The sequence below is a fragment of the Canis lupus genome, chromosome 18 (genome assembly GCF_011100685.1).
Source record: "Canis lupus familiaris isolate Mischka breed German Shepherd chromosome 18, alternate assembly UU_Cfam_GSD_1.0, whole genome shotgun sequence".
Taxonomy (NCBI): Eukaryota; Metazoa; Chordata; class Mammalia; order Carnivora; family Canidae; genus Canis; species Canis lupus.
The window spans coordinates 450,341-463,055 of record NC_049239.1 but is presented as its reverse complement, the minus strand read 5'-3'; the positions used below and the strand labels follow the sequence as shown (position 1 = coordinate 463,055).

Genomic DNA, 12,715 nt, shown 5'->3' with positions numbered 1-12,715 from the left:
CATCCCCTTAAGTCAATCAAGTCACTCTGGATTCCGGACATGACCTTGGGTCAATTTTTCCAAATAAGCTTCTTTTTGCTTTCTTCCTCTTTCTTTCCTTCCTTCCTTTCCTTTCTTTTTTCCTTCTTCTTTCTCTCCTGCCCACCTGGTCCGGCATGGCTGGGGGGCAGGGGACGGCGGGGGAGGACGTGGGCGGCAGGGGGGGCCTGGAGGGTCGGAGGGAAGGGAGTTGAGGTCGGGAGGAGGGAGGAAGGGCGGACAGGACGGGAGGGCCGGCAGGATGCGTCGTACGCCGGCCTTCAGGTAGTGGTGCCTGCCTGCGCCGGCGGCGGTGGCGGGCTGGGGGGGGGCCGTAAGTGCGCTTTCGGTCACCTGCTTTCCTTCCTTTCTTTTCTTTCCTTCCTTTTTCTCCCTTTTTCTTTCCATTCCTTTCTTTCTCCTTTCTTTCCTCCCTTTCCTTCCCTTCCTTCCTTCCTTTCCTTCATTTCTTTCTTTCCTTTCTTTTCTATGTCTATCATAAATAAATAAAAAATAAAAAATAAAATCTTTATTAAAAAAAAAAAGAGGAATGATTCTCGCTCCCGTGAGACGGCGAGGCCCTCAAGAGGGAACCTGTCACCGTCCCTCCACCCCACTGCGCAGACGGGGCCCGAACGGCAAGAGCGTGGGGACACTGTGCGACGCCAGAGGCCAACCCCCAGAATCGTGTGACTCGTGCGTTCACGCACAAAGAGGCTGCCCTGGGAAGACCTTCTCATCACGCTTCGCGTGCATCGGCTCCGCCGTCTTTGCACTTTCCCCTTCAGAAACGTTGGCTTTTGAGCAGTGAACGCGCCTGCACGGGACGGGCCATTACCGTATCGTCTCCAGTCCTCGGCAGCGGGCACGTGTCTCCACAGAATGAGATTGTTGAGGTGATTCAAGTAGGAAGGCAGGGCGTGAAAGCCCTTCTGGTTGTACCACACCTAAAACACACAAGAAAACACGTAATGGGTCTCGTGAGGTCAGTCCCACGCCGTCAGCTACCCCGAGACACAAAGGACGTGAGTCCACGGGCTTCAGAGCCTGAACGTCGGGCCCGGGCGCAACCCCGCGGGCCGGCAGCAGGCAGGCCCCTCACTCTGCTAATTTCACATTCATCTCGAGCATATAATTTGCAGCTAAAAATAGATTAATTTTCCCCAGAACAAATGTGAATGCTGCTCTATAATTATATTTTCACAGCGAAAAAGGAACCTAAACCCATCATTTTTTTTTCTTTCTTTCTTTCTTTCTTTCTTTCTTTCTTTCTTTCTTTCTTTCTCGGTCAGTAAGCTAATAAAATTTGACCTGCAAATTAAAAGCAAAGAAAATGATCAGAAAAAAAACAAAAAAGATTACTTTCAAATTAATGACTGAACACGGAACATTATTTCTCCAAATACATTGACCTGAACGTTCGCCGAGCACGGAGAATAGAGCAGCGCGGCTGTCCGTCAGGAGGAAGAGGACGGAGGAGGAACAGGAGACGAGGCCAGGAAAGCCGAGATAACAGAGCAGAGCAAACACACTGATGGGACCTGTACTGAAGGATATTGCTATTCTAATGGACTCTTTTCTATTTTTTTATTTATTTTTTTAAGATTTTATTTATTTATTCACACAGGGAAAGGCAGAGACCCAGGCAGAGGGAGAAGCAGGCTCCATGCAGGGAGCCCAACGCAGGACTCGATCCCAGGACCCGGGGTCACACCCCAGGCTGAAGGCGGCGCTAACCGCTGGGCCCCCGGGGGCCCCTGGGCTGTACATTCCGTTGGGGGAGCTGCCGCACGCTGCGAGGACCCCACGACCCCGCTGGCGGCCCCGGTCTTCATCCCGCCGGCTGGACGGCTCGTTTCTCTGGACGGGGCCGTGTTTGGCAATGGGATCAGGGCTGCCACCCGGCAGGTCCCACAAAGAAGCATCCAGGTCCCGCAGTGGCAAGGCCACCAGGCCTCACGCCCCTTGCGGGCAACCACCCCCCCACATCCTCCCAGCACGACCCAGTTCCCGCCAGCTCCCCAGTGGCCACAGCCAAGCGGCTGAGAGCCACGAGGTCAGGAACCACCACTCGCGTCACATAGAAAGGCAAGGCGAGCACGAGATGGGTCGCGGGGCGCCTGGAGCCCACCCCAGTGAGCCGCCCACAAAGGAGACCCCCGACGGCCCTCACCAGCCCGCCACTGCACCTCCACCTCAAGTCGTTCTTAATGTCACAGAGGATCGTTCGCTAATTCTGGGTTTTTGTTTTTTGTTTTTTGTTTTTTTGTGTGTGTGTTTTAACTGCAAAAAAAGAAGAAATCGCTCTTGGCACTAAGCACAGACCGCAGGACAGTCTAGGCTCTTCTGGGGGAGCGTGGGCGGACCCAAGGTCCTGTGACACCAGGGTTCCCTGAGCGGCATCACTGGGGGCAAGGAGGACAGACCACGGGGTCTCTTCCCTTGGTCAGGGGCTTTCTATCCCATTTTGTTCCAGTTGTTTAATTTTTATCTTCAAAGCAGGGTGAGAGGGTCCCTGGGGGGCTCAGCGGGGAGCGTCTGCCCTTGGACCAGGTCGTGACCCCTGGGTCCCAGGATCGAGTCCCCATCAGGCTCCCTGCATGGAGCCTGCTTCTCCCTCTGCCTGTGTCTCTCCCTCTCTGTGTCTTTCATGAATAAATACATACAAATGAAATATTCTAAAGAAAAAGAAAGAAAAGGAGGGAAAGAGCGCAGCGTGCAGGAAGCCTGATGCAGGGAGGAGAAGAAGACCTTTACCTTCGCCACAGTGTCGGGTTGGGATGCATCTGGATCCGCGTCTTGAGCAGGGATCCGCGCTCCGAACGTCCAGCCTCCAAGCCTGGTAACAGGGGCGGCTGTTAGTACTTTATGTGCTTTTTTTTTTTTTAAAAAAGATTTCATTTATTTATTAGAGAGGGAGAGGGAGAAGCGGGCTCTTCGGTAAGCAGGGAGCTGCCACAGGGCTCGACCCCAGGGCCCTGGGAGCACCCCTGAGCCAACGGCGGACGCCCACCCTGGGATCTGTGCTTTGATCAGTGAGCCAGCACGTGCAGCCGGGGGGCATTTCGTCACCACCCTGACGGCCCAAGAGCGGCTCCAGGGTCAGTGTGACCTGGATCCCAACCACACAGGTGCTGGGGACGCAGGGGGCATGGCGGGCGCGGGAGCCGGGCGTCCACCGAGGACCCCGAGTATTCAGCAGGGAGGGCCAAGGCTTCCTCACAGGGACGCGCCGTCCGGGGCCCGCACGGTGAGGAGACGCGGCCGACCAGGCCCCGACCAGGCCCCGACCAGGGTGAGGATGCACGACCCCCGGGCGCGGTGCACTCATGCGTTCACTCATTCATTCACTCAGGGTAGAAGTCGTCGGAGAGACGGCGACCGGGGGCCTTTTATGGGCCACGGATCACTGAGTCCCTGGCAAGCAAGCCCTCGAGCCCTCGCCTTGGAAAACAGATTCCGGGACGCGTTTGGGGATACGAGGTGAGCTGGGGACCTGCGGTCTCGGTCACCCGAGCGTCTGAGCCTTGGTCTTCAGCTCAGGTTGTGATCTGGGGGTCATGGGATCGAGCCCCCCCGGTCGGGCTCTGCGCCCAGCACCCAGCACGGGGTCAGCTTGGGATCCCCGCCCCCTGCCCCTCCCGCCGTGCACACTCGCTCTAATAAATCAATCTTAAAAATCAAAAACAAAACGAAGGAAGAGGTGGGCAGCAGGAGGGGGAGCGTCCAAGGAGGGGACTCCTCCTAGGCCGTCCCCGCTAAGGGGGAGACGGGTCGAGACGCTCCCGACACGGCCTTGGTCTCTGAGAGGGAAACTCGCCTCTGGCGCCCGGAGCGAACCTCTGCGGGCGGCATTTGCACCCGGAAGGAGCCTCACCGTGGCCCACAGCATCTCTTGGCGTCTTTAGGAGCGTCAGGGCCGAGCCGGTGACTGGAGGGGAGACGCGGGGACCGCGCGGACCCACCTGGGCTTGGCGGCCGGCAGCAGCAAGTACTCCTCCAGCGGGAAGGCGGACAGGTTCAGCAGCGTGTGGCCCAGGCGGTCGGTCAGGTAGGGGGCCCCGGCGCTCGTGTTCGCGCACTGCCGGCGGTCCGAGGAGGCAAGGCAGACGGGTGGTTAGAGCCTGCACAGGCTTCCCGGCCTCACGGCGCGCGTCACCGCCCGCGACCCCCTCCCCGCCACTACCTGGGCCTGTGACACGGTCTGGTCTGTTGGCCCCGTATGCGGCGCCCGCCACCCCGACCTTCGCCCTCCGTTCCGCTCGGGAGCTCACGGCCTTTCCCGTGCGTGCGAGGGCGAGACGCCCACGGAGGATGGGGCTTCTGGTGGACTTGGGGAGCCCCGGGCCCCGCGGAGAGGGATGCGAAGCACAGATTCAAAAGCCCATGTGTCTCGCAGAAGCGCCGGGCGTGGAGGCCGAACCAGTTCTCGTCCAGCCCCCGCGTGGAAGGCCGGCGGCTGCACCGAGTCACAGGATGGAGGCTGCAGAGGGGCCCTGCCCGGCCGCCGTGGGGACCCAGACCCCGTGCCGGGGACGGTCAGGAAAGAGAATCCACGGCGGCAGAGACGGCCGCAACTGGCTTCAGCTGCTCAGAAAGGTCCCAGTGACGAAGCTCCGTGCGCTCGGACGCGTCCTCGGGTTCTCTTCCCAGCCTCGCCCGTGCGGCTCCGTCCAGACGCGCCGTCCGGCCCACGAAGGCCAGAACCTGCCTGTCGGCTCCGTCCTGGGGCACAGGCTGCAGACGTCGTTGGAATCAGCACCTCGGGGGGGGGGGGCTCTCCAGGGTTGACGGGCACGTGTGTCCCCAGAAGAGGGGGCGGACAGAAGCAGGGAAGCCGGCAGGATGGCTCCAACGGCCGCCGCCTCCAAGCAGGCAGACCTGACTGCGTCCCCGTGAGCGGGTGCCAGACTTCTGACCCCAGACAGTGACAGCACGGACTTGCCGCTTTCATGCACCGTTGTGACGAGTCCCCCGCGCAGCCACAGGAAGCAAGCGCACCCTCCCCCGTGTGTGGGAAGCCACCTGCTTGCCGACGGCCACCCCTGGGTCCTCCCGGGCTGCCCTCCAGGCAGTTAGGCCCCAGAGCAGCCCCTCATCCTCGGGGCCCAGCCTGATCCCCGGCCTCTCGGCGCGTCCCCTCACGGCATGTCTGCAAGGTCACGCGTCCCGTCCAGCAGAGCTGACCCCGCAACACGGTCGTGGGGTCACAGGAACTCTCGGGTTTGCCTGGAGCCCAAGGGGCTGGACACGGGGCTTCGGGGGGACATAAGCGGAGAGAGACGGTCTGCGTCCTTAGGACACTCGGGTTCCCGGGCCGGCTCGACCCCAGGGGGCAGGGTCTGAGGTCCAACCCGGTGTGACCCAAGGGACGCAGGTGCCACAGGCAAGGACTCAGCGGTCACATAAGCCACAAAACATGCTGGGTGTGTGCTGGCCCAGCCCTGTGGACGGAGGGCAGTGTCACCCCGGCACCGCGGGCAGGAGGGCAGGGGTCACCGGGAAGGTCACAGCGCATGGAGGGCAGGGGTCACCAGGAAGGTCACTGCACACGGAGGGCGGGGGTCACCGGGAAGGTCACTGTGCACAGAGGGCAGGGGTCACCGGGAAGGTCACCGTGCACGGAGGGCAGGGGTCACAGGAAAGGTCACAGCGCATGGAGGGCAGGGGTCACCGGGAGGGGTGTCACGGGCGGGCTGCAGGGGGACCTCGTCAGAGGCAGCTCGTCCGCAGGGCCAGGCTCGCGCGTCCAGGGAGCCGTTGCGCCCGCACCCGTTTCCCTATGTGCGTGTCCCCGGAATCTTGCCGCTCACACAAGGTGGCGTGACTCTGGGGACAGCTGAGTCCTTTGCCGCCGCCCCCCAGCCTGGTGACGCCAGATCCGAGGTAGCTCGTAAGGGAAGGCGCAGATTTAACAGAAAGGGAACAGTCGCAGAGCAGGGGATGGACGGCGGCAGCTCCACAACCGGAGCGCGGGGGAAGGGCCGCCGTCGTGCCTGTGGGCCTGGAGCCGAGGCCGCGGGCTGTGCCCCGGGGGAGCTCCCACAGGCTGACCCGGCCGCGGGGGCCCGGGGGCTCGGGGCGCAGGCTGGGTCGGGCACCTCATGCGCCTCCCCCACGGGGCTGCCACTCGCCGCCCGCGTCGGGGGGAAAGCGGGTCCGTCCAGGGCATGACCCCCGGGGTCGCTCCTCGGCAGGGAGGGCCGTGTCCCGGCCGCTGAACGCGGAGCGCCGAGAGCGTGTTCTCCGTGGGCCGTGCTTTCCTGACGGCGGCCGCCGCGCACTCGTGCCCGCTCTCCCCTCCCTCTGGGCACCAGGGCTGCACGCGAGCCCCGTGCCGGTGCCCGACAGGCCGACGCTCGTTATTCGTTCCGTCAGGAGATGCCGCTGAGGAGAGTCCCCGCGGTCTTCGGGGGAATTTCAGCTCATTCACCTGCGCGGACGGGATGGCGGGGCCCCTCCCTCCTCTCTGTGAGCGACCTTAATCCCAAAAGCCAGGCGGTATCTCAGCTTCTAAGGAGTCACTCTCCATGCTCACGTAGGCACTGGACGAGGCTTGAGGTCATCCTCCTTAAAATTTGGGGAAATTTCTCGCCAAAAGGCAATTCTAGCTTCTTCATCACGAATTGAGGAAGATTAATTCGCTTGAAAAATGCCATCGGGGATGTTATCCCGGTGAACAGCAGGGCCACATCCGTGTCACATACACGTCCACTCCAGGCCCAGTCGGCCAAGCATCCGCCCTCGGCGCACGTTGTGATCTCGGGTCCTGGGATCGAGTCCTGCGTCGGGCTCCCTGCTTGGGGGAGTCTGCTCCTCCCTCTCCTCCCACCCGCTCCCACCCTCCGCTCTGCTGTCTCTCAAATAAATAATACCTTGAAAATAGATGAATAAAAAGTAAACGTCCACCCTCCGTAACGAGACTTTTCCAAAAGCCAGCTGGTGCCGTCAACCGGGAGGCTGCGGAGACACTCCGAGTCACGTTACAGACGGAGGGAGCCGACTGCTGCTACTTTCTAGACTCACCAAAGATGCAACACGCCGTACAGACCTACCGGGCAGCCGCAGGAATCCCGGGCTCGCGGGGCAGACGGGGGGTCCAGGCGCCAGCATGAAGCATTCATCCTACAGACAAAGGAGAGGCCCGGGATGATCTCTCAGACCACAGAGCAGTTTTATTCCCACAAAAGAGGGCTGCGTCAGCCTCGAGCCGTCCGCACGACAGGCATCTCCCACTGCACAAGGCATGGCTCGTACATTGGTTTTCACAGCTGGAGCTGCTAATCTGATGACGATGTTTTATCACAATGACAGTATTTCCAGTCTATTAAATGACGCTCACTTGGTTGGCTGTGCAGGATGGGATGTGCGACCAAGGCTCCCGGGTGGGGGGCCAGGGGACAAGGGGCTGGGGGGCCGGGGGGCCAGGGACGCACTCCAGGGCTGGAAGGCTAGGGGGTTGGGGGCCGGGGGGCTGGGGATGTGCTCTGGGGCTGGGGGGCTTGGGGTTCAGGGGTGTGGGGATGCGCTCTGGGGCCAGGGGTCCAGGGACATGCTCTGGAGCTGGAGGGCTGGGGGGCTTGGGGGCCGGGGGGCCGGGGATGTGCTCTGGGGCCGGGGACATACTCCAGGGCTAGAGGGCTGGGAGTCCAGGGATGTGCTCCGGGGCCGGGGGACTGAGGGGCCAGGGATGTGCCCCAGGGCTGGAGGGCCGGGGATATGCTCTGGGGCTGGGGGGCTTGGGGTCCAGGGGTCTGGGGATGTGCTCCGGGGTCAGGGGGCTGGGGACGTACTCCAGGGCTGGGGGCCGGGGATGCTCTCCGGGGCTGGGGACTGAGGGGCCAGGGGGCTGGGGATGTGCTCCAGGGCTGGGGGGCCTGGGACACACTCTGGAGCTGGGGATCTGGGGACATGCTCCAGGGCCGGGGGCTGGGGGGTGGAGGGTTGGGGACTCGCTCCAGGGCCAGGGGGCTGAGGAGCCAGGGGTCCAGGGACATACTCCAGGGTTGGGGGCTGGGGGACCAGGGACTGAGGGGCCGGGGGGCCAGGGGTCCAGGGATGCTCTCCGGGGCCAGGGGGCTGGGGACATGCTCTGGGGCAGGGGGACTGGGGAGCCAGCGGTCCAGGGACGGGCTCCAGAGCTGGGGGTTCGGGAGTCCGGGGATGTGCTCCAGGGTAGGGGGGCTGGGGGGCCGGGGCCACACTCCAGGGCCGGGGCCACTCTGACGCCTCAGGCCCTGCTCTGGAACCAGCTGGTCCGGGCAGCACTGCAGCAATTAATAAGCACGAGGAGCTGCCGATTCCGCTTCGAGGCGGGACGCAGCAATTTAACGGGCACTTAGAGAGCAACAGCGCAGACCAGCTGCCCGCCCGGTGCTCCTGGGACCTGGCGGCGCTCCCGGCAGCTCCGGGCAGCTCTCAGCCGTGGCACGCCCGTTCTCGTGTTGCCGCCACCCGTGAATACGAGGTCGCTCGGGAACGTTACCAAAGCACACGCACCACCGCCGGCTCCACTACCGAGCTACACTGTCCCCTCGGAACTCGGTTCAGAAGGGGAGACACACATCTCCCGAGCAACGGCCACCCCGCAGGGGGTTTTGCCGACACCTCCTCGTGGGCCCCACTTCTCGGAAGAGAAAGGGGAGGCCCTGCAAGGCCTGAGGTCACCGGAGCGGGGTGGGTCCCCGGGTCCCTGGGCCTGCGCTCGAGGCTCTGGGCCGGGCGGGACCTGCCCCCGACCCGCCGCATCCCCGGAGCCGGGCCCCTGCGTGTCCACGGAGCCTGACCTGCGCACTCCCCGGGCTCGGCCCCAGCACCCGCCTTGCGGGGCCCCGGAGACACAGGTCGCCAGCTGCTGCAGCCTAGGGGACTGAACCTGGGGACCGCGGGCGCTGAGGCTGCCGGTGACACCGCACGGGCTGCAGTCTAACCTGGGGAACCACCCTGCCCCTCTCCCCACCGGGCCCCAGAGTTCCGGGGACGGAATGGCCCATCTCCCACGAGGAGGGGAGGCGGCTCTAGACCAGCGACTCCGCAGGACGCGACTAAGCATCCAAATCCACCAGGCTGCTTCCGAAAAGGGGCAGCATCGAGCTCGTCCTGAAGATCTAATCACAAAGGCAGGTCAAGAACCATCACCGCATCCTCCCAGGTGACCCTCAGAGGGCTCACGGGGAAGTGGCCGGTTCCGGGAGAGGCCTCAGGGCAGGGAGATGGAGCCAACCCCGAATCCAAGACCGGCTCTCACTTAGGGAAGGGAACCTCCGGGTTTCACGGAGAACCTTTGGCCTCCACCTGGGACCTTAGCAGATCAGACCTGGTTTTTGTCACCTGGGCAGATGCTGACACAAGCGTTGAGCGGGATGGGGTCAGGGCAGGCTGAGTGGTCATCGCGCACCGATGACTAAGTGCTGGTGGGCAGCAGGCCCGGCCCTCTGCCCCAGGCAGGACGACAGTCCCCACGGCAGGTGCGCTCCCTTCTCACCGGGGAAGCTGCCCTGGGAAGCCAACCCTGTCACTTCCTTCCTCCCGACCCCTCCCAAGCCCACACCCCTGGGTCCTCTCAATTCTCAAACGTATGGCTTCTTTGTCTGAAAGGTGTCAAACGTATGGCTTCTTTGTCTGAAAGGTGTCGAGCGGCTGCGGCTGCGTCTCTGCCGTGAGCCCCCTCCCATACTAACTACCCTTGCTCTTCTCCTGTTAATCTGCCGCAGCTCGATTTAATTATGAGACCAGGCAGAGAACCTAGAAAAGAAGCAGGGACCAGCCTCCAGCCCCTCCATCTGCAGCCTTGTGGGAGGCAGCCCCCCGCCAGCCCCGGCCTTTTGTCCTGGTGACCAAGGCACAGGGCAGGACAGGTCGCTGATTAGGACCGCTTGAGAGGAGCCCCCATGGATTTCACCAAGAGAAAGGAGAAAACCAAACCACAGATCCGGAAAGAAAAGAAGGGCTGAGCAGAAAACGAAGGAAGGAAGGCCGGGCTGAGGGAGGGGCCGAGTCAGCGGGGCCTTAGGGAGGGGCCTGCAGGGGGGATCCCTGCTGTCCTTAGGGCTGAACCTACATTTTTTTCCCCCTCTTGAGAGATTTGATAAGGAAATCTCCTTCTGGGCCGCCTGGGGGCTCCGTCCATGCAGCATCTACCTCTGGCTCAGGTCATGATCCCGGGTCCTGGGATAGAGTCCGGCCTCAGGGTCCCTGCTCAGCGGGGGCCCCCTCGGCCCCCACCCTCGCTTGTGCTCGCTCTGTCTCTCTCGAATGAATAAATAAAATCTTAAAAAAAGAAAAGTTCTTTTATCTGCCAGCCAGCTGAGGACAGGAGGTCCCCGAGCTCCCGTCAGTTTCTGCCACCGCATGTCACGTCCCGTGAGGCTCAGCGCGCGGGAAACCAAGGCATCGCCATCGATGCGCCCTCTGTAAGCGGGATGGCTTTGGTTTCCAACCAGACTAGAGTGGGGCAGCATAATGAATTTTCTATTAATTCTTCCTTACTGAGCCCACTAATAGTTATTTGCTCCCGAGCTAATTGCCCACATGACTAATGTGAAAGATGTGTCATCACTAATTAGGAAAACCTACTGCCAATATTGCATTATTGTCTGGATTGTTCTATTTATTACCCCAAAACGTACACTCCGGTACTTAATCCATCATTGTGGTTTTATCACTTGCCCCACGTGCTCTTCCCAGAACTGTAAATTCCTGAGGCAGGGCCAGATCCAGCATCAATCCTGGCTCCGACGGCAGCCCTGTATTTACAGCAGATCCTCGATAAGTAACAGCCAAGCAAACGTAGTGAAAATTGTTTATGAAGAAAGGCAGACTTTCACAAGTTTCATCAAAGAGTCCTCTCAATGCAATCATTTTCAAATCTTAGAAGAAAAATTCGAAAAAAAAAAAAAGAAAAATTCGCCAAAGTAATTCACCCCCAAATGGACTAAACGTTTTCTTGTAAAAAAACAAAAAACAAAAAAAAACATCTTTTCATGCGTGCAAGTTTTCCCAAAAAGTGAATAAGTTAATGCATGTCTCATATTTACTTGCTATTTTATACTTTTTACTTTGGGGTTTTATGAAACAAATTGAACGCTATTAATTATTGATTATTGATTATTTTTCTAATATATAATATAAAGCCTGTGTTTGCCAAGGAAGGAAAGGGGCAAGTATGCAGCCTAACCTACTCCTTAGGCTAATGTTTATTTCCAGTTATTTCGAGTCATTTAAATTTGTTAGTGGGGGCGGCACCTGGGTGGCTTAGCAGGTTGATCGGTGGGACTTGATTTCAGCCCCTGGTATGATCTCGGGGTCATGGGATCACACCGCCCCATCCCAACAGACTCTGTGCTCACCCTCTGTTCCTCCCCACTTTCTTTATCTCTAAAATAAATGAACAAAATCTTTCAAAAATAAAATTAATGAAGTAATAAAATAAAATATAAAATATATGTAATATAAATAAAAATTAAATAAATAAAATAAAAATAAAATAAAATAAATAAAAATAAAATAAAACAATAAAATAAAATAAAAAATAAGATAATAAAATAAAATAAAATAAAATAAAATAAAATAAAATAAAATAAATAAAATAAAATAAAATAAACTTGCAACAGGCAAGACCAGTCAGCAGGGAGATGGTGCTCTGGGTCTGCAGGGTTGGGGCTGCAGCGTGCACTCTGGTAAAGGCGTCTGATACTTACGGGTCTGGGTTTAAACCACCACAGAGCAGATCCTGATCTCCAAACTTCCGCAAAAGCACCTGGGCGAGTTCCTGGCCGTCGCTTCCGCTGCTGTTCATCCAAAGACAAAAAGAAAGAAGGCAGTAAGGCGCCGTGTGCTAGTGCTCATCGGGAGGTCACAGGGCAGCATGCCCTGGCTGAGCTGATGCAGGCAAGCAATTCCTCTGTCCGTGATGGCAGATAAAGCTAATTGTGGAGTCTGTATAGTAAAGCCAAACCAGCAATAAGATTAAGGATTTGCATCTTTATATACGGATATGGATGTTCACAGTGCATTACTGCTCTCATCTTTTCATTTATTACTATAATCCTGCCATCTTTGGCATTTTTGCATGGTTTTTAAAAGTAAATTTTAAAGGCCGCACAATGTTTCATCACATTAATATATTAAAATCTATTTAAAATTCCTCTTACTGTGGGAACTCTGGTTTGGTTTGAAAATTTGTTCAATCACCTAGCTCTGCAATGGAGCTTTGTATTTTTATGTTTTCTTATTTCTATATGTGAGCTATATGGAATGACATTTTCTTGGTAACAAGTCCTGTGTGTGCTTTAAGTACACATCCAATTATCATATTTATTTTACTGGAACATGTGTCAGAAATCAGGTGATAGTTCAAGCAGCGTTGCTGAAAAAGAACCAAGCCCACCAGTACTGAATTTCCTCACTGAAGACATCGTCAGCGGTAAGACGTTCTATTCCTCTACCTTGGGGTAGGTGTGGAAACAAACTATATTACATTTTGTACATGGATCATAAGAGTCACCGTGACTTGAGAAAATGGAGAGGAAAAGACCACTTAAACCTGTCTAAAATGGGGCACCGGGGTGGCTCAGTGGCTGAGCGCCTGCCTTCAGCCCAGGCCATGACCCCGGGTCCTGGGATCAAGTCCCACGTCAGGCTCCCTGCATGGAGCCTGCTTCTCCCTCTGCCCATGTCTCTGCCTCTCTCTGTGTCT

General features: G+C 58.3%; 1 protein-coding gene across 1 annotated transcript in view; it reads right to left on the bottom strand.

The window, feature by feature from the left end:
- Positions 1–12,715, bottom strand: part of ABCA13 (ATP binding cassette subfamily A member 13) — a 232,906-nt gene that overhangs the window by 53,604 nt on the left and 166,587 nt on the right. Inside the window, exons 46-50 of the mRNA XM_038562528.1 lie at positions 11,718–11,807; positions 7,074–7,143; positions 3,984–4,099; positions 2,776–2,857; positions 857–965 (exon numbers count right to left, since the gene is read on the bottom strand). Of these exons, the coding sequence (XP_038418456.1) occupies positions 857–965; positions 2,776–2,857; positions 3,984–4,099; positions 7,074–7,143; positions 11,718–11,807 (467 nt within the window). The remainder of the gene's footprint in view (positions 1–856; positions 966–2,775; positions 2,858–3,983; positions 4,100–7,073; positions 7,144–11,717; positions 11,808–12,715) is intronic.